At 41.8% G+C, this 20707-nt stretch overlaps 1 protein-coding gene across 20 annotated transcripts in view; it reads right to left on the reverse strand.

Moving 5' to 3' along the window:
* Positions 1-20707, reverse strand: part of DLGAP1 (DLG associated protein 1) — an 833306-nt gene that overhangs the window by 145537 nt on the left and 667062 nt on the right. For all 20 annotated transcript variants that reach the window (XM_049698295.1, XM_033439361.2, XM_004275937.3 and 17 more), the window contains one exon: positions 19578-19818. In XM_049698295.1, coding sequence (XP_049554252.1) covers positions 19578-19818 — 241 coding nt within the window. The remainder of the gene's footprint in view (positions 1-19577; positions 19819-20707) is intronic.

Below are 20707 nucleotides of genomic sequence, written 5' to 3' on the forward strand. Positions count from 1 at the left end.
CGTACAGGTGTGCCAAGAAGGCGGCATGCTCAGGCCGGAGGACAGCCGTGATGGGATAAAGCTGGGATGTGCTGTGGACCAGGGGTAGCCAGAAGGCCGTGTGCCTGGGACAGAAGAGGGCCAAGAGGCGGGAGGGGCCGTATGAGCCAAGGCCTGGGCTGTACGTCCAGTGAGCTCAGCCCCTGCTTGTAAGAGGGTCACACAAAAGGAAGTAGAACACCAACCAGCGTATCACATTTTCTTTCAGGAACTGACATAAGAACCGATAGCTGGGGGGTCTATAAACGCCACAGCCCCATGCCTCCCATAATGACTCCAGTGATCAATTCTTTCATCATAAAAATGAATCAGATCATATCACTATGAAGTATAAAAAGCGAGTTAGAGAAGAGCCAGGCGAAATGTTTACGTCCAATTGGTCTACTGGAACGAAAATGAAACGTAAAACAAAAAAAGGAGAACGGGCCACCCAGGTGAGATAGACCTGAAAAGCGGTTCGTGGAGCCCACGCAGACAATCAGCTGTGTTGACTGGGGTTGAGAGGCAGACCTAAGCCCACCTGGTAGTGATGATGCGGCTGAAGGATGGGCAGAGGGGCTGAGCACGGAGAAGGACGTGGACGTGTGCACTGCAGGGTCCTGACAGGCTGTCCCTGCGTCCCGGTCAGAGGCCTTTTTGGTGAGTTCACGCTGGGTCCGGGGCGGGTGGGGGGAAAGGAAGGACCGGTTAATGGCTAGAAGTTTCGGTTTTCATTCTGCTCTGTCCTAAAGCCTGAGGTTGCAACCCCAAATGGGCATTTACTAAATGGGGGATCTCAGTGTTCTTACTGCCCTCTCGGCCCCTCTCCATCTCTTAACTGTACTAGTGTGTGGGTGACAGCAGGGTCTGTGGGGGGCTCAGAAGGGTGGCCTCTGTGGCACCGGGCAGGCTGGACTTTGGGGGCAGGGGAAGTGATAGGCGTGGGGCTGGGTCCCTTTTCCTTGGTCTCCGTTTCACATGGAAAAGGCCTTCAATCTCCTGTGTACCCAGGGTTTCCCATGGGAAGGTCTTACCCTGGGGCTCTCCTTCGGGAAATATCTGACCACCTTATTCAATCTGTTATTAAGAGCTTATAACTGCCTGGGGTGTTATTTCCTTCGAGTAACAACAGGCTGTGATTTTCAGCAGGCCCCCTGAAGGGAACTAAAGTTGGGGTGTCCAATGGCAGGTGGGTCGGGAGCTTGTTGGCAAAGGCTTATCACATCTCAGGCTTCCCCTTTCAGTAACTGCCTGCCCACTGCAGCTGAAGTCGTAGGGGACTGGGGCAGAGAAAAAGGGCGGGCAAAGGAGGCGATGACAATTTTAGTTAAAATGCTTAAGTTGCCACCCTTTGCAGCTTGCAGAACTACACGTTTGTGTAGCAAAGATAGAAGAAACTCTGTCTCAACGGGACCAGTCCTCTTACCATCAGCTCCCCAGTTTGAAAGCCAAACATAAGATAGTGAAGTGGTCCTATTGCTTTTCTTTTCTTTCCGGAATGATCCTTCAGATGTGCTCAGATTGATGGGGGTGGGATGGGTAAAGAGAGGGCTGGGGTGGGGAAGGAACAGGGAATATTTCTGAAAAATCAATTATCGGCATTTAGAGCTGCCAGTATCGTCAATGAACCCTCACGAAACAGTGCCTTGGTGACAGATCAGACACTGGCTATTGGGAAATCTGTACACACAAGGCAGAACCTGAACCACCACCAAATACAATCAGGGTGAATTCCGAATCAACGTAATTCGGCCAGTTCTCCCCCTCCCAGCTTTTCCCCACCATCCACCGCTTTATCAGCGGAGTTTGGCACAGCTGCAACTGACTGAACTTCCAATCACCTTTCCCAGAATATTTACTCGCACCGAAACTGACAACAGCTGATATTAACCGTGTTAATATCACGAAGATTAGGAGGAAGGAGAAATAAGGATGAGGATGGGGGAAATCCAAGATGCGTGGGGTTGGGAGCCTGTGGACACATAAGTTCAGACAATCGAGGGTTATGCAGTCATTGGAAAGGTTTGTCAAGCTGGGGGAGGCTTTAGCTGAAAAGGTGAGACGAGTAAATTTTCCAGTAGCTTGTTAGGAGTTAGAAGTATGAGGCTGTGCAGATTGCCTTTGGGGATAAAATGAAGGCATATGGTATGCGTAGAACATGCTCTGTGGAGGGAGAATTGAGCAGCGAATTGATAATTATGTTTTCGCTCACATTTTTATTCGCAAAACTCAGAGTTTGCTTTTCGTCTTTCACTTGATCATAACCTTCAGTACATAAATATTTGGTGGTTCTTCCTCTGACACGCAGCGTGACACGTGCAATATACAAAGAGCTGCCTGGGAAACAGAGCATACAGGAAGCCTGGCATCCTGCCGATGTTTAGTGGGCATCCACAGGTCCACATTTGCTCCAGGCACATTCCCAGGAAGTGCCCAGGAAGCAGAATTGATCAATATGCCTATTTCATTAAGGCTTTAATTGTTTGCTTGTGCCTTTTCGTCAGACTATTTGGAAAGAGAGAAAACGAGCATATGGGGCATCCAAAAATAAAAGGTTTTGACGATGATTTACCATTCTGAGTTACACAGAAAAACATAGGCCAGCAGGCGGGGACACTATGAAGATTCTGCCCTATTCTGAATTGTCCAAGTGCTTCTGGAGGTGTGTTAACATCAGAAATAGCTCCTTAAGAAAGAACTTTATCCAAGGACCACAAGTTTCTTAATCTCCCCTTGCTCTTTAAAAAAAAAAATCCATAATTTTGATTCAGAACCAGTTTGAGGGGAGAGAAGTGTGGGTGTCTTGTTCTGTAATGTAATCCTATTAAGTCTTTCTTTGGAAGCAAAACAAAACCATGTGTGATTTTCTAAGATGGTTTAGGGCTTCCCTATTATGTAATTGAAACCCGGAGGAGTGTATTTGGAATGGACTGTTACAAACGACACACAGGTTCAAAGAGTCCACTGGTTTTCAAACAACCAGAGGCTGTAAATAGGTGGGTGGAGGTACAAGCCCAGAAGGAAGGCTGCAAATGAACACACACAGTTATCGTTAAAGATCATGGCGGACTTGTAAAGCACAGGCAGGAAGTAAGCTTCGTCCACTCGTCGTCTGGTTAAAATCCTCCCATTTCACGTGTTCAGCTCGAACGCTATATAGATCTACTACCAGGTTGAAAGGTATGAATTAATGTATACAGGTTTTAAAATTCAGTAGATAACACAGCAGAGTGATCTCTTTCACTCCCTAGATGAAGGCTTCACAATGCTTCTGATGTAATTAACGTGTTCTACACAATAACGATTGGGAATCACCAGCCCACAGTATTAATAGTTTTGTCCAAAGCCCTGTGACCATGTGAACGAAGGGAACTCAACTGCTTGTTTCTGGACCTCATTCGTGCCGTGTTCCCTTAAACAGAGTTCCAGGAGAACATAGGTGAGAAGAGAGAGAATTGGTTAGCATGGCATTATTCACCTTTCCTAAAGTTTCCCCTTGAATTGTTGGAATGGGTGAGAAAAGGCCAAGTGATTTTGAGTTCTCTCTGGAAAAAGAATAATGAAAAGAGGAGGTGTAGACAAAGGAAAGGGTTTGGGAAAGGAAAAGGCAGATGCTGTGATGAATGCCACCAATGAGCCCAGTGATGTTCATTTCCACAGCCAGCAGACTGCTGTGCTGAGGGTCACAGGAATCCCCCGAAGCACTGGCCTTTGTCTTGTGGCTTTGACACTTCTCATGAAGCAAGAGTTCTTAATTCTTTTTTGGTGTAAATTTGTCAACACCACTTTCTTTCTTAATGAGTAAGGATGATGAGTATCTTCCGGGACTCTGCACAATTCCATCCAGCACTTCATTGTTTCTACTTTCTAAAGAGTTCTCGCCTTTCTAAAAACACGGGTGGCCTCCTCTGCTGTGTTAGATCCTGGTGGTGGCAGAAACCTCTTCTCTCCCCATAATTGCTTGGGGAGCTTTTCTGGCTGGAACACAGGTAAAAGCTGACAGCGTGCCTCTGAGCGTTTAGCTCTGTCAGCATAAGAACTACAAAGGCATGGATTTACGCTTCCAAAGACCCCTTAAGCTGGTTCTATGTAGCTTTAGGCCTTTGTCCTAAACGTCCTTCTCTTCAAAGACCACCTGCAACTGCTGTTTGCAAATGAACTGCCTCTGACATCTGAAGGCAAAAAAGAAAAACTACAAAATCTATAGAAAACTCACTTGCTACCCCTATGAGGTGGGGAAGACAAAGCAAAGGATCCTTCAAAAATTTAATTTAGGTTTAATTTAATTTTAAAATTTAATTTAGTGTTCCAAATGGAGCCCTAACCCTGAAATGTTAGCTATTTCTGTTTTAAAAATAAAATTCATTTTCTGTATTATGAAAGTAAAACATGCCCACTGCAGAATATTTGGAAAATAAAGTATAAAGAAAACCCCAGGGCTTCCCTGGTGGCGCAGTGGTTAAGAATCTTCCTGCCCATGCGGGGAACACGGGTTCAAGCCCTGCTCTGGGAAGATCCCACATACCGCGGAGCAACTAAGCCCGTGCGCCACAACTACTGAGCCTGTGAGCCCAAACCACTGAAGCCCGCGCACCTAGAACCCGTGTTCCGCAACAAAAGAAGCCACTGCAACGAGAAGCCCACGCACTGCAACTAACATAGCCCCCACTCGCCGCAACTAGAGAAAGCCCAAGTGCATCAGCGAAGACCCAACACAGCCAAAAATAAATAAATAAATTTATATATATAAAAAAAGAAAGACCCACACCATCTTTGGCTCCAATAGCAAAGGTAATCACTGTTTAACATTCTAGTGCATTTATTTCCTCCCAGTTTTTTTTTTTTTCCTGGTTGCAATTTCTTAACATAGTTCTGCACTATGTATGCAGGTTTGTGTGTACTCAACGCATATACAAACACACAATTTTGGACAGTGCTTCAATGTACTGTAGATTTCTAGCCTGATATAATATCAGAAGTTCTTCCCCTAAATATTATCATAAGTTCTTTCTAAATATACTTTTTATGGTTGGCATAATAATTCATTGAAGTGAATGTTCCATAATTTACCTAACGTTTCCCTACCGGTAGACAAATGTTCACCACCAACAAAGGTGGTTCAAATCTTTCACCATCGTAAATAATGTTGTGGTGAACATCTTTATAAAATTTTCTCTGTGTCAGATTGTTTCTGCAGAACAGTTTCATTGAAGGGAAGTAGAGGTCAAAAATAATGAACATTCAAAAAGTTTTTAGAGATTTCAACACACCGCTTGGGTTGTATCTTATGGCTTGGATGGGTGCAAAGAGTGGGAGTTTTGCTGTTTTTTGGTTTTTAATGGAGATTCAAAATAAGGAAGAAATTCCATGTTCTTAGCACCTTTAGGGCTTATCAGTATTTTTTCTGGCCTTTCACGGTACTTTAGTACTTTGGGGACTGAGTAATATGCATTTTAAGAGAAAGCTAGAAAAAAAGGAATCAATGTTGATACAAATCTTTTATAGATTTTCTCATAGTTTAAAATTTATTCCAGAGATGGGATCAGCATTCCATGAAGTCCCCCTTATTCAGCTATTCATGGGTTAAACAGAGATTTGAGGCCAGGTCAGGACTGAGGCTAATAATATTAGTATAATTTTTAAATTTACAGATACGAGAGGGAAGAGGTAGGGGTGTAACCTCCATGGGGCTTTGGCTAGGACAAGGTGGGGAAAGAACATAAAGTAGAAACTAAAAGCCTAAGAATAAACGGAAGCCTTTATTTGCAGAAGTTAACATTTACCAGTCTCCTGGAGTCTCACTATTTCACCCATTTTGGGAAGTCCTTTCCCCAAATAAAAAATGATTGAAACTTTGTTTCTCAAGATGGTGTGCGAGAGACATGTGACCATCCCACTCTTTCTAAAATGAACTGGTTTATTTTCAGGTGCATGAGAAAAAAGTAAAGAACTTTCTGCTTCTGTATAGATGTCGGAGTCATCGCAGAAACTTAGAGAATTCAGTGAAGTAGAAAATTTCCTGAGGAAATCTTACATTTGCCCCTATCAATCAACTATCAACAAATATTCATGGGGAAAATCTTGTATGTGAGAACTGTAGCGTTGTGTTTTGAAGGCTAATTGTTGAACAGGTGCAAAGCGATAAATTAAGTGGTATTTAAACTTTTTAACCTATAGTTTGGGTCACAAGGTACTAACAAGACCTTATACCACGTAAGACTAGTAGAGACCTCAAGACTGCCGAAGGCCCAAGTTAAAAGCTTGCATTCTTTTGATTTAAGCAATTAAGAAAGTACTAAGGACTTGTGGAACGTGGTTTTCTTTTTTTCTGAGAGACAGCTATTTATATTTTAGGTAACTCATTTTGATTTTATTATTTAAAATTTTCTTATTTTGAACTTTTTATTACCTTAGTTACAAAAGAAGAAAAATTTTAATTGAAGTATAATTGACTTACAAGATTCTGTTAGTTTCAGGTGTACAACATAGCGATTTGATATTTTTATATATTACAAAATGATCATCACACGTCTAGTTACCAATTGTCACCATGTAAAGTTACTACAATATTGACTATATTTCCTATGTTGTACATTACATCCTGTGACTTATTTATTTTATAACTGGAAGTTTGTGCCTCAATCTCCCTCACTTATTTTACTCATCCCCTCACTCCACTTCCTTTTGGCAGCCATCTCTTTGTTCTCTGCATCTGGGAGCCTTTTTCTGTTTGTTAATTTGCTATCTAGATTCCACATATAAGTGAAATCATACAGTATTTGTCTTTCTCTGTCTGACATTTCACTAAGCATAATACCCTCTAGATCCATCCTTGTTGTTGAAGATTGCAAGATTTCATTCTTTTTTATGGCTGAGTAATATTCCATTATATGTGTGTACAGCACATCTCCTTTTTCCATTTATCTGTTGATGGACACTTAGTGTGCTTCCATATTTTGGCTATTGTAAATAGTGCTGCAATGAACATAGGTGTACATATATCTTTTTTTTTTAAATTTATTTATTTTATTTTTGTTTATTTTTGGCTGCGTTGGGTCTTCGTTGCTCCGCAGGGCTTTCTCTAGTTGCGATGAGCAGAGCCTACTCTTCACTGCGGTGCGCAGTCTTCTCATTGCGGTGGCTTCTCTTGTTGCAGAGCATGGGCTGTAGGTGTGCGGGCTTCAGTGGTTGTGGCACGTGGGCTCAGTAGTTGTGGCTCACAGGATCCAGAGCACAGGCTCAGTAGTTGTGGTGCATGGGTTTAGTTGCTCCGCGGCATGTGGGATCTTCCTGGACCAGGGCTCGAACCTGTGTCCCCTGCATTGGAGGCAGATCCTTAACCACTGCACCACCAGGGAAGTCCCAGCATACATCTTTTTGAATTAGTGTTTTTATTTTCTTTGGAAAAATACCCAGAAATGGAATTGCTAGATCATATGGTAGTTATATTTTTAATTTTTTGATGATACTCCATACTGTTTTCCATAGTGGCTGTATCAGGTAACTAATTTTTAAATGAAAAGGAAGTTTCTTTTTTGTTAACTTTATTTTATTTTTTTTGGCTGTGCTACACGGCTTGTGGGATCTTAGTTCCCCAAACAGGGATTGAACCTGGGCCCTCGGCAGTGAGAGCATGGAGACCTAACCACCGGACAGCCAGGGAATTCTGAAAAGAAAGCTTCTTTAAACATTCTTTTTATTTAATGGGATACAGTAAATGTGCTCTCAATAAAACTGGAAAAGATATTGATGTAGCTGCCATCTGACTTGAGCAAACACATGGCAATTCCAAAGGCTAAATAAACAGAGAATGTCTGGCGTTTGCACTACTTTTTAAGACACGCTGTGCTTTATTAAAATGCCACTGTGACAAATGCCACTAAAGTCATCCTAGATGGTTTGAAGGACAATGGATATGCTGTCCTTGAGCATTTTTTATCTTCACCTTTTTCTCAATCAAGATTGTTGAGTGTTTGCTTTGAGTAGTTGAGTATTTTTAAAGAGTGTACAATTTATCCCATAGTTTGCAGAATGGTGAGAAAAAGTATTTGGACAGGACTGGGAAGGAGGATACTAGACTCTGACAGTGATACGGCATTGAGCACAGGGTGCAGAGTGAAATGTAATTTTGGGTGGTCGCCCCTGTGTGAAAGTTGGGTCACGTTAGGTGGGGCATCTCTGTGTGTGGAAAGAATTGTTTCGACGTTTGCCAGGCAGAAGAAGTCGTTTAATAGAGATTTAAAAAGGATAGTGCCAGCCCACACATGTCCTCTTCGAAGGAAACTCTGCTCAAACCACGCATTGAAGAAGTCGTGGCTCCTGGGTCACAGGAGTCCCAGAAGGATGGGAGAAGGGGGGTGGGGATGAAAAAGTGGTCATCGAAATAATGGCTGAAAATTTCCCAAACTTGGCAATTTGGCAAAAAAATATGGGTAACTACAATAGACTTTCTCTCGCCTCCGATATTTTGTACATTATATTTGACGTTTGAAGCAAAAAGTATAACGTTGTGTGATGTGGCTCTCAATGTATGTAGAGAAAATATTTAAGATAATTATATTATAAGTGAGAGAAGGCAAAGGGACTTGTAGGGAGGTTAGGTTTCTATACTTGATTCAAAGTGGTAAAATGTGGACAAGAGTAGATCTTTGTCGTGATGGTATGGTTCTGTATCTCGAGTGCAGTGGTAGTTGCAAGAATCTGCGCTTGTGATAACTACCCATCTACATTGTGCCAAAGTCAGTTTCCTGGTTTTGATATTGTATTGTTATCTATGATGTAACCATTGAGGTAGACTGAGTGAGGGGTATAAGTGACTTCTGTACTATCTTTGTAATTTCCTGTAAATACATAATTATTTCTAAACAAAAAGTTAAAAATAAAAGATGATGGAAAGAAGTTCCTTGAAAATGATGAAAGCCAACATTTCATATCTCATCATAATTCTCTGGCCGTCATCAACATTTTGGAAGAGAATAAGATATTTTAGAGGCAAAGCAGTGGATGACGTGGACTCACTGATTTTCTTAAATTATATAATTTAATTGTGGGGGAAAGTATGTAATGGGATAAGGATATCAGATGAAAAAGCAATTCAAGGTTGGATTTTAAGAGGCAAAGGACAGTAATCCTACTCAGAAATTCAGAGTGAGTTTTTGATTTCATCAGATCTGATATTCTTTGTCAAGGATATACCTGTAAAGTATAAAACTGGTTCAGCAAAGTTAATTTTAATAATATTACATATCCCCTTGAAACCATAAAACTGAAAAAATATTGTAGGGGTAAACACTAATTAAATTTTGACAGTTTTTTGTATTTTTTAGAGATAATTTAGACTAGTTATTTTCTTCTGCAAGTTAAATTAGAAGTTATGAGTATTCTCAGTAATACTGATAATTAATAGAAAAGCGTAAAAAAGAGGCAAAACATGGATACAGCTAGAGATGATCATACTAAGTGAGATAAGTCAGAAAGAGAAAGACAAATACCATATGATATCACTTATATGTGGAATCTAAAATATGGCACAAGTGAACTTATCTATGAAACAGAAACAGACTCACAGACATAGAGAACAGACTTGAGGTTGCTAAGGGGGAGAGGAGGGGGAGGGATGGCGTGGGAGTTTGGGGTTGGTAGAAGCAAACTATTACATTAAAAAAAAAGAAAAAAAAGAATGGGTAAATAGCAAGGTCCTACTGCATAGCACAGGGAACTATATTCAATATCCTGTGATAAACCATCATGGAAAAGAATATGAAAAAGAATGTGTACATGTGTATAACTGAGTCTCTTTGCTGTACTGCAGAAATTAACACAACATTGTAAATCAACTATACTTCAGTTTAAAAAATGGCACTAAAAAGAAAAGGGTAAAAAAGAAAAAGTTATTTTGTATGCTGGTGGAATTTACATGTCAGCAGGACACCAGCAGATGGCAAAGAAAACTTTCAGTGTTAATAGTGACATGATCATTGCTTTCTCATTACGATAAATATAAGACTATTTGTTACATAATTGCTAATATAGTAAAATCATGGTACTATTCATCTTGGTCTTCTCTCTTTTTTAAGTAAGGACACTTGGCAGCAGTAAAGGGTTACCCTGAATGCTTGACAGAAAGTCAATGGCAAGAGGAACAGAGAGAAATACAAAACCTCGGCTCTTGGATTTATTTACTAGCTGGAGCTGTGTAGGGTTGTCCAAGTGCTAGCATTAATCACACATATGGTTTTTAGTTACTATCATTTTACTATATTTGTTAAAGTTCAATACTAATTGGATCAGACAATGTTGGACTTACTGAAGGCTTTTAAATATGTTCACATATTCCATTACAAAACAGTGTCTACGGAGGTATCAGAAAGAGAAAAAAGCGAACTTTTAGGTTCTGTGTCGTCATGTCATTAATTTTTTTGAGAAATTTCCCATATTCACATGAAAGAAGTCTGATTTTCTAATTTGTGTTTTCTGATTGACCTTGGTAACTGGGTTGTGAATATGCTCAACCCAGCCAAGAGACCAGCCAGATCAGGATTAAATTATCATAGGATTTTTTTACTTAGTGCAAGGTAGAGACCTCTGATGATTTCATCAGCCACAACACAGACTTTACCACCTGCTTACTTTACACGTGAATTGGTAAAAATTCTTTTTTCCATTCAGTGCTGTCTGACAGCACTATAACTAGATCAAGGGTTGGATATTTGATCTTGTAAATCCACCTTCATGTCAAAATGACCAAGTATAATATGAAATTTTAAACCCAAAGAGTATTTTCTTCTTTGAGGCTTTTTTTAAAATTCATTGTCATTTCCCTTTCTTTTTTAATCTTTAATTTCACTTTAAACAGATATTCCAGGGTTAGACAAACCAGCATGAAAAACCGTGTCACTAATATGTGATCAAAACAGTTTCTTTTAAAGAGGGATTTTCAGAAATTTTAATGGAAAACACAGGTTTCAAACATGGCAGGAACTAAATGAATATTTGTGGGAAGAAAAATGAAAGAAAAGAGTTCCTGGGCCTCTCATTCTGTAGACAGATTTGTAATAAATTAGTTCAGGGTATACTGTACTTTACCAAGCATTTATTGATGAGTAAAGAGAATTTAAGAGCCCGTTCTGTCACTTACTAGCTTGGTCCAGCTGTTTAAACTCGCTAAGCCTTAATATTTTTTCCTGCATGATGAAAACGATGATATCATATCCCATACATGTCATAGAGTATTTGTGCGGATTACACAAGATAATCTATGCAACTGGTTCACAATGCTTGTCAAGGTGTACGCGCTCCAAGATTAGCCATTATCGTTATTATTAAACTAAGCGAGATTGAGAGATTAAAATTAAAGTCAAGGTAGAGGCGTTCTGATGTGTAATTTACATAGTGCTTCCTTATTAATGATCTCATTTGAACCTCACAACAACGCTAAAGGCCGGAAGACCCTGGGGCCCCATCACTATTGGCCCTGTGACAACCTCTCCGATGCGCAAAGGCAGATTTGGGGCTGTCTACGGTGCACGATACCTCCAGGCTTGGCACTTTGGTCCGGAGACGCAATTTTTTTTTTTTTAACATTTTTATTGGAGTATAATTGCTTTACAGTGGTGTGTTTCTGCTTTATAACAAAGTGAATCAGTTATATGAGAGGCGATTTTTTAAAAAAAATATTTCATTGAACTATAGTTGATTTAACAATGTGTTAATTTCTGCTGTACAGCAAAGTGATTCATATATATATATATATATATTCTTTTCCATTATGGTTTATTACAGGATATTGAATAGAGTTCCCTGTGCTCTGCAGTAGGACCTTGTTGTTCATCCATTCCATATGCAATGGTTTGCATCTCCTAATCCCAAACTCCCAATTCATCCTTCCCCCGACCCCCTCTGGCCCCCTTGGCAACCACAAGACTGTTCTCTACGTCTGTGAGTCTGTTTCTGTTTCTTATGTAAGTTCATTTGTGTCATATTTTAGATTCCACATATAAGTGATATCATATGGTATTTGTCTTTCTCGGTCTGACTTACATCGCTTAGTATGATAATCTCTAACTCATTCCATGTTGCTGCAAATGGCATTATTTCATTCTTTACTTATGGCTGAGTAGTATTCCATTGTATATATATATACTATGTCTTTTTTATCCATTCATCTGTCTATGGACATTTAGGTTGCTTCCATGCCTTGGCTATTGTGAATAGTGCTGCTATGAACATAGGGGTGCATGCATCTTTTTAAATTATAGTTTTGTCTGGATATATGCCCGGGGGTGGGATTGCAGGATCATATGGCAACTCTATTTTTAGTTTTTTGAGGAACCTCCATACTGTTCTCCATAGTGGCTACACCAGTTTACCTTCCCACCAACAGTGTCGGAGGGTTCCCTTTTCTCCACACCCCCGAGAGGTGATTTATATGCAGCAAAACCACTGGAGGAGATGAAAGCAGAAGACACTCTTCAGACCCTCTGTCTTCCTCAGTGTCGACAGGACTTTTGCATTTTATGACTTCATAATATTTCTACTTAGAGTGCAGAAGAATGTCACCTTAAGGGCCCCAAAGAAGAAACGTTATAACCAAAATTCTTCCAAAAGTCATCACTGTCAGTTTTCTCAGATGTAAAAAACAGAGCAGTTGCCTCAAAAGAGATATAAGTTGTACTACAAATCTTGCCTTTTTTTTTTTTTTGGTCTAGGCCTTCTAAGATGGGAGGAAGTGGACATCTCCACAATTCTACTTGGATGTTTGGAGAAATTCAAGGAAGGGAGCCTCATAAGCAGAGGGACAAGGAACCAGTCCAGGCAAGGCCTGGAATTTATTACTTGTTCTTATCTTGAATAGAAAAGAAAGGCTCTTTGTTTAAAAAAATTGCTGTCTGTCCTTTGGACTTCTGAACTTCTCCCTCATTGCTTTATAAAAACAACCTGTTAATTAACTTTGCGCCTGTTAGAAAGAAGTGAGCTTCCTCTGAACTCTAAGGATTCTCCGTGAATTTGCAGAGCTGAAGCTCGAACAAGCAAAGGGCTATGGCTCACCTGGGGTTTTATTCTGACTTTGCCTCCAGCTAGAAGCCCACCACTTTGGGCCTTAGTTTTCCTACCTTAAAATGGGTTCTGTGGATTAGATCAGGGGTGGCAGCCTCTTTTGGTAAAGGGCTAGAGTGTAAACATTTTTGGCTTTCTATACCATACGGTCTCTGGAGCAACAGTCTCTGGAGCAACACACAGACAATGTGTCAGCAAATGGATGTGATTTTGTGCCCATAAAATTTTTTTTACAAAAATAGGCAGCAGGTTAGATTTGGCCCATAGGCTGTAGTTTCAGACCCCTGGACTGGATGATATAGAAGTTTCTATTGCTAATATTTTATCATTCAACTTGTTTTAACAGCAACGCTATTTCCCTGGGAAAGTCACCTTGATTATCCAAACTTTTTAATTATTTATTTTTTATTTATTTATTTTTGGCTGCATTGGGTCTTAGCTGAGGCACGTGGGCTTCTCTCTAGTTGTGGTGCGAGGGCTCAGTAGTTGTGGCACGTGGGCTTTGTTGCCCCACGGCATGTGGGATCTTAGTTCCCTGATCAGGGATCGAACCAACGTCCCCTGCATTGGAAGGCGGATTCTTTACCACTGGACCACCAGGGAAGTCCCCAAACAGTTGTTGAGTATGGAGTTTGTGAGGTACTTAAGTATTTTTTTTTTTTTTTGCTAATTACTGCAGCATTATTCATAATAGCCAAGATATGGAAACAACATAAGTGTGCATGGAGGGATGGATGGATGAAGATGTGGTATATAGATACACGATGGAACATTATTCAGCCACAAAAAGGAGGAAACCCTGCCATTTGTGACAACATGGGTGGACCTTGAGGGCATTATGTTAAGTGAAATAAGTCAAAGAAAGAGAAACACTGCATAATCTCGCTTATATGCGGAATCTCAAAAAGCTGCACTCTTAGAAACAGAGAGTAGAGTGGTGTTTACTAGGGGCGGGAGGATGGGGCAAAGGGGAAGACAGTGGTCAAAAGAACAAACTTCCATTTAGAAGATGAATAAGTTCTGGAGATCGAATGCACAGAACCGTGATCATAGTCACCAGTACTGTATTACATTCAAAGTCGCTGAGAGACTAGGTCTTAAATGTTCTCACCACAGAAAAGAGGCGATAATTATGTGCTGTGATGGAGGTGTTAGCTAACACTGTGGTGCTAATCAGATGAATGAATCAGATCAACTCATTCTACAACTTAAACTTACACAGTGTGGTATCTGTCCAGTTTTAGCATCCGGGTGACGGTGACCTCATAGAATGAGCTTGGGGGTGTTCCTTCCTCTGCAGTTTTCTGGAATAGTTTCAGAAGGATAGGTGTTAACTCCTCTGTAAATGTTTGATAGAATTCGCCTGTGAATCCCTCTGGTCCTGGACTTTTGTTTGTTGGGAGTTTTTAAATCACAGTTACTTAAACTTACACAATGTAATATGTCAATTATATCGGAGTAAAACAAGTATTTTTCTGCATCTCCTCTTACCTTTTTTTCCTCCATTATTGAATGCCTAGCATGTGTGTTATAAATGTAAATTACTACCTTAATGTTATTCTGCTTAAGATCTTGTGTGTTTAGGGTTTGTTGCTGTTGCTGGGGGTGGGGCGGGGGGAAGCAGGCTGTATGGGATTGGAGTGTAGGATGCTGGGAGGTAGGTTTGGTGTGGTCTTCTAGATGGGATGGCTGCCTGGGTGTGATGACCCAAACCTGTGAGAATTCCTGGGACGTTAGCCTCGACCTCAGGTGCTCAAAAAGGTAACTGCTTCTGTATCTGGAGCTGGGAAAGTGTGTGAGGTTAAGATTATGGAAGAGCGTGTCTCTATTTAAAGAAAAATGTGATCTCTCTTGTTAGAAAAATCAAACTGGAAAACATGCTGTGATCACCGCGGCCCCAAGCCACACTCAAGAGGGCAAAGTGTGTTGACTCCCTGCTGGAGGGCCCTGGCTGCTCGCCAGGGTGACGCTCTGTCCTGGGCTCTCGCTGCCCTTCCTGGGGACTCCGTCAAGAACAGGAGACCAGTTCAACCCCAACCATTTCTAAGAGCTTCCCCTAATAAAAGAATATAGCACACAGGCCAAACTCGAGGAGCAACAGGGAGGCATATACTTATTCTTTATAAGTATTATATTATTGCTACATAAAGCTTCCTTCAAAAACTTGTAGTTTCAAAGTGAAAACTTCTTAAAAGACCAGAGAAGACCATATATCATGATAGTCTGCCTATTTCTGTCAAAGAGTATTATTTTAATTCAAATATTATATTGGCTTTTAAAATCATGAAAAGCAATACGTGCTTATTTAAAAAATCTCCCTCTGTCCATACCCACTGACCCGCCTGCCTACGACTTGCTGGGTAACAACTACAAACGATGCCTTTTGTCTCTGCTGACCACGTGTGTGTCTGTGTATCTGTATGAGTAGATCCACTGATGATGATACACTATTTTTGCTTATCCAGGCCCCTGATGTCACCGTATTGAAGTCTAGCTGCAATGTGGTAATGCCTTTGATAGACCCTGGATCTTAGTGTAGGAAGTAAAAAAGAAACCTCATCCTTAAACGCGTACAATTGCATTTGCATATTCCACAAGGAGGCCAGTCGAAGCCAATACTCTGAAGTGGAGGTCTGGGTCTGTTTCTAGCACCAAGTTCTACTTTCACCTAAAATATTCAGACGATTGAGGGAAGGGTGCTTGTTTTCCCACAGTCATAAGGCTAACTGCCCTCTTAAAATTTTTACTTTCCTACAGTAGCTCTAATCCTCACCAAATAGTCCCAGGTGCAATGATTATATAAAAACTTGTTGAATCTATTAGATGGAGAGATTATCTGTGTGCTTGAAGCAGATGATATACTGAGATAACATAGGACTGTATCATAGTTAGATAAACCGAAAAGTCAATAAACCAAAAGAAGCATAACTATAAATCACTCCCTAACTCAGCTCCTAGTTGGTCCCCAAGGCTCCGTCAATCCTTGATCATTTTACTAGGGGCTCCTTAGGGCCATTTAGAGCCAAGCCCACCTTCCTGATTCTCCCACGTGGCAGCAGACACTGTTGTGGACCTTTGTCGGTGGTGTCATTTTGCTCATATAAAGAATGGACAAGGCTGGAGGAGAAAAGCTTCATAGTCTATTTTGTTGAAAATTTGAACAATTTAAAATGGGCTGACACAAAAATCAAAGACTCAGAATGCGTACTTGTCCTGGGGAGAAAAGGTATAGCTGTTAACTGCATTTGACAAAAATGAAGCATTGTTTTTTCAGGCAAAGCGAAGTTTAAGACAAATGGAATCTGTTGTAAATGTCCCAAGAATAATGAGCAAAGGAGAAATCTACCTCATGTCCCAACACGGATGTAAATTTGACCTGTGTACATGGGGAAATGGTTCAAATTAGAGCAAAGTCAGTTCCTGATGAACACAGATGAGCGCACGCTTTCAAAAATTAGTAGGTCCTATGAGAAAGTAGATTTTCTATGGAAGGAAACCAGTAGAAGAAAATATGATGGTACTGACATCACGTGACAGAGAAAGGGAACATTGTGTGTGTGTGTGTGTGTGAGAGAGAGAGAGAGAGAAGGAAGAGGGGTAAGGAGGAAGCCCAGGAATTATGAGAGCAGTAGAACGAAGGGCACAGAATCTTATTATATCCTAAAGCGACTTTTTAAAAAGAACCAATTCATGGCATAGAGAAATTGTGAAAAGTGGTATTAGAATTCTAAAGGCCTTACTTAGAAACTCCTGTAATATTTAGCCCTTAAATTGTTTGCTTACTTTTCCCCGACTGTAAAAATGATAGATCATAATGTTGACTTGGATGAGGAAGGGTGAGGTCACCGGCTGCCCTGTACAAAAATCTGATCTTTTATGCTTCACCGTTCCCTGAGACATCTTCCTGACCCTAAACCCCTGCGGCTACAGTCAAGCCTGGAGCCTTCCCATCTAGACGGCTGCAGGTGGACGGGGTCCAGGACTTAGGACAAGGCACGTGGAGCCCAAGATGGAGCAGTCGCTGTCACCTTGGTGGTGTTTTCATTTATTTCTTTTATTATTTGGCTGTTCTCCCACATAGGGCCTCTGGCTAAAGCCCCTCCAATTTAATTTACATTCTATTTTATTTTATTTTTTTGGCAGTGTTGGGTCTTCATTGCTGCACGTGGGCTTTCTCTAGTTGTGGCGAGCGGGGGCTACTCTTCGTTGCGGTGCATGGGCTTCTCATTGCGGTGGCTTCTCGTTGCGGAGCATGGGCTCTAGGTGCGTGAGCTTCAGCAGTTGTGGCACGTAGGCTCAGTAGTTGTGGCTCTAGGGCTCTAGAGCGCAGGCACACGGGCTTAGTTGCTCTGCAGCATGTGGGATCTTTCCTGACCAGGGATGGAACCCCTGTCCCCTGCATTGGCAGGCAGATTCTTAAGCACTGTGCCACCAGGGAAGTCCCTTAATTTACATTCTAAATGGAAGAGCACAGGACGCCCTCCCAGGCCTTGCTCACTTCCTTCTCTGATAGGCTTGTCAGATTTAGCAAACACTGCAGACACTACAGATGATTCTGTCGTGTAAGTAGGTCCCATGCAATATTTGGGATATACTTACATTACAGAAGTATTCACTATTGATCTGAAATTCCGATGTAACTGGCAACCTGGATTTTACCTGGATTTTTATTGTTTGGACTCTGCAAACCCCCAGAGCAGCTGGGAAGGGTCTTAGGAAGGTCAGAATAGCGCATTTGGGGTGAAAAGCACAGTACAAAGAGTAAGTAAGTTGTCTCTTAAAGGACGAAACACAAACGCCTCTTAGTTGATCTGAAAACAGCCATTCTGGAGTCCTTGTCACTTTACCCCCAACACTGCTCCCTGCAGGGGTGGTGGAGGTGGAGGTGAGCCAGTAGCCCTTTTCCTTCCCTCGGCCCTTCTGGGCAAGGATCTGCATTTTGCATGTTTAAGGAGTAACTACAGCACAGAAGAGTAGCTGGCGGGTGATGAGGCCGCTATATAGAGAACGGACCAGACACGGAAGAGCACTGGGGGGGGAGTTGGAAGTAGGGTCAGGGAAACAAGGAAACACCAAAGACACAGTGAGGAAGCTAGAGGTGCAGGCAGACCTTCAAGCCACACTTAGTGCACAAATGTAAACACACAAAAATATGCCCATGAATGAATTAAAAAATGTGTTCATTTTCTGAATCAACCTTATTTAACTTATTAACCTCGTCTGGGCTGTTCCTGTGAAATTTCCTAGTGTGCAGCAATGCACACCCCCCATCTCTGGTGGGAGACAGCCAGCCAGGGCCAGAGCTGCTGGGCTCTGGAGGGGCTGCTGAGCCAGGGTAACGTCTAGAAGCATCTTTCCCCTAATCCTGAGATCCCAATTTGCATTGGTCCAGAAGGAATGCCTATTGTTTCACCTCTAATGGTTATTTGCAAATTCTATCTCAACCCCGTCTCTCTAGCTAGTAGGATTTTAATTCAGGTTTGAGAACCTATTAATTCTCAAGCCTGCAAAAGTTCTAGGCTGAATGATAATTACATTTGAGGCACCTAGAACAAAAACTGAATAATACAATAGTCTAGCACAGACTCCTCCTTCTAATTAATTTATCATTATTTATCTTGACTCTTGGTTTGATGATCTTTTTGTAGCATTAGTCTTTATTGGAGTAATGCTGAATTCCATCAAAGTTAAGACTAGTTAACTATGGAGGGGATTTTCTTCTTGGACCCAGATGTTATGAAAAAAAAGCACCCCAAAACCCATAAAACACACGTACACTGTCACACACAATCCGTGGCTATGTTCCTAGGTAGGTCCAGTGTCATGGTAACCAGTTAAGCTCTTCTGTGCCTCTCTGACTAAAATCAGATCAAAAGACAGTGTAGCAGCATAAACCTGAACTCAGTTTAGAGGGAAAAGGAGGCTCTGTATGCGTATAGTTAGGAGGTTTTAAAATGGTGAAATAAATCTGCCTACTGTTATAAGGAAAGAAAACTCATAAAGTGTGCATCATCCGTTTCTTATTTTCTCACAGTGGTACTTCAGGTCTTTTGGGAGAGTCATTTTGTGGATCTCTTGGAATTTAAAAAGCTTTCCAACTCTGTGATGCTCAACAGTCAGGGTGTCTGATTCCTGGCGGGGTCACACCCCTAAAAGGCGGGGCCTGATGACGGAGAGTAGGAGTTGGGTGGGATGAGTGTGCTGGTCCTAGGATGTTGTGTGGGTGTTTTGGGAAGATCTTCCCCCTGTGCCATCCCTCTTGGTCCCACAGTTGCAGTCTCCTCTGTTGATACCAGAGATGGAGATGGAGGAAGAAGGGGGTGCGTGGATGTGGCCGGAGGAGGCTGGGGATAGAGGCGGGCAGGGAAGCAGACGCGCTGCCTCGAGGGCTGTGGGTGGGGTTTGGTGAAGGGTGACCGTGTGATAACAGCGAGGGGACCACGTGCAGTGTCTGGGGGCAGTCGTGCCGCCCCCCGGGCGCGGGGTCAGCTCTGCCCACTCACCCGTGCTGCTCTGGATGGTCCTCACGGTGGTGGTGGTACGCGGCGGGGAGGAAGACCTCAGCGACACGCACTCGTCGTCCTGCGAGCAGCCCTTCTCGATGGCGCGCACGTAGCTGTGGCTCCGCATGCGGAAGCAGCCGGGCATCGGCAGGTCCAGGGCCTCCACTGCCTGTGACTCCAGCTCGCTGAACACCGACTCGCACACCGACTCGAACTGCCCGTTCACCTCCATCTCGCTCACCTGCGGGCGAGACGGGGACCGTAACACCGCGCTGCTCCGGGGGAGAAGCCACCTCGCCCTCGGAGCATCTCCAAACTGCATCCCCCAGAAGAACGTCCCGTCCGCTTACAGTAAACTCCAGCGCATTGTATTTCCTCTACCTGACAGACTATAGTAGAATGGTATCTAGTTTATGATCCCAAATAGTCAATTAAATTCTAAAGAAAGAGAACTTTGTTTTTAGAATGCAGGGAAGCGTGGTGTAGGGAAATCTTCCATCAGGGCACGCCAAGGTGCTAATTCTTCCTTATTTATAAATGCAAACCTAGGGGCCAATTTTATAGGCCTACGGTCAGAGTTCGTATATTTCAATGGGGCTGTAATTTTAGCACAAACGTTTCAGAAACTAGTATTTTTATTGTGCCTTTGGAAGTGACTAGCTCGTCAAATAATTTGCATCGACTGAAACTTAATTTACTGCAAAGTATAAAAACAGGCCCTGTATTTTCTGGCAAGATACCCACATCATGCATAAAAATAGACCAAACCCAGATGTGAAAATCTTGAAAGGCACTACTGAGATTTTCAAACTATCTACATACTATTTAAAGAAGGTTTCACTCTTCTCTATAAAAGCTGATATGGTCCACAAATTGTTTATAAATGTGTTTTAAAGTGCTTCCAAATGAGGTCTTCCCTTTTCGAAGCATCAGTTTTTATTATTATATTCCCCTGTACATAATTTACATTGGATTTGAGCACCACCTTAAAAAAAAAAAAAAAAAAGCCAGACCAGGTGCTTCTGTCAATTTACCACTTTGCAGCTGATGGGATAGAGGTGTGGCAGCATTCTTCAAAGTTCTGCTACCTTCCAGAACTTCGTATGTCAAATTTCCTTAATATCAAATTC

The sequence above is a fragment of the Orcinus orca genome, chromosome 15 (genome assembly GCF_937001465.1).
Source record: "Orcinus orca chromosome 15, mOrcOrc1.1, whole genome shotgun sequence".
Taxonomy (NCBI): Eukaryota; Metazoa; Chordata; class Mammalia; order Artiodactyla; family Delphinidae; genus Orcinus; species Orcinus orca.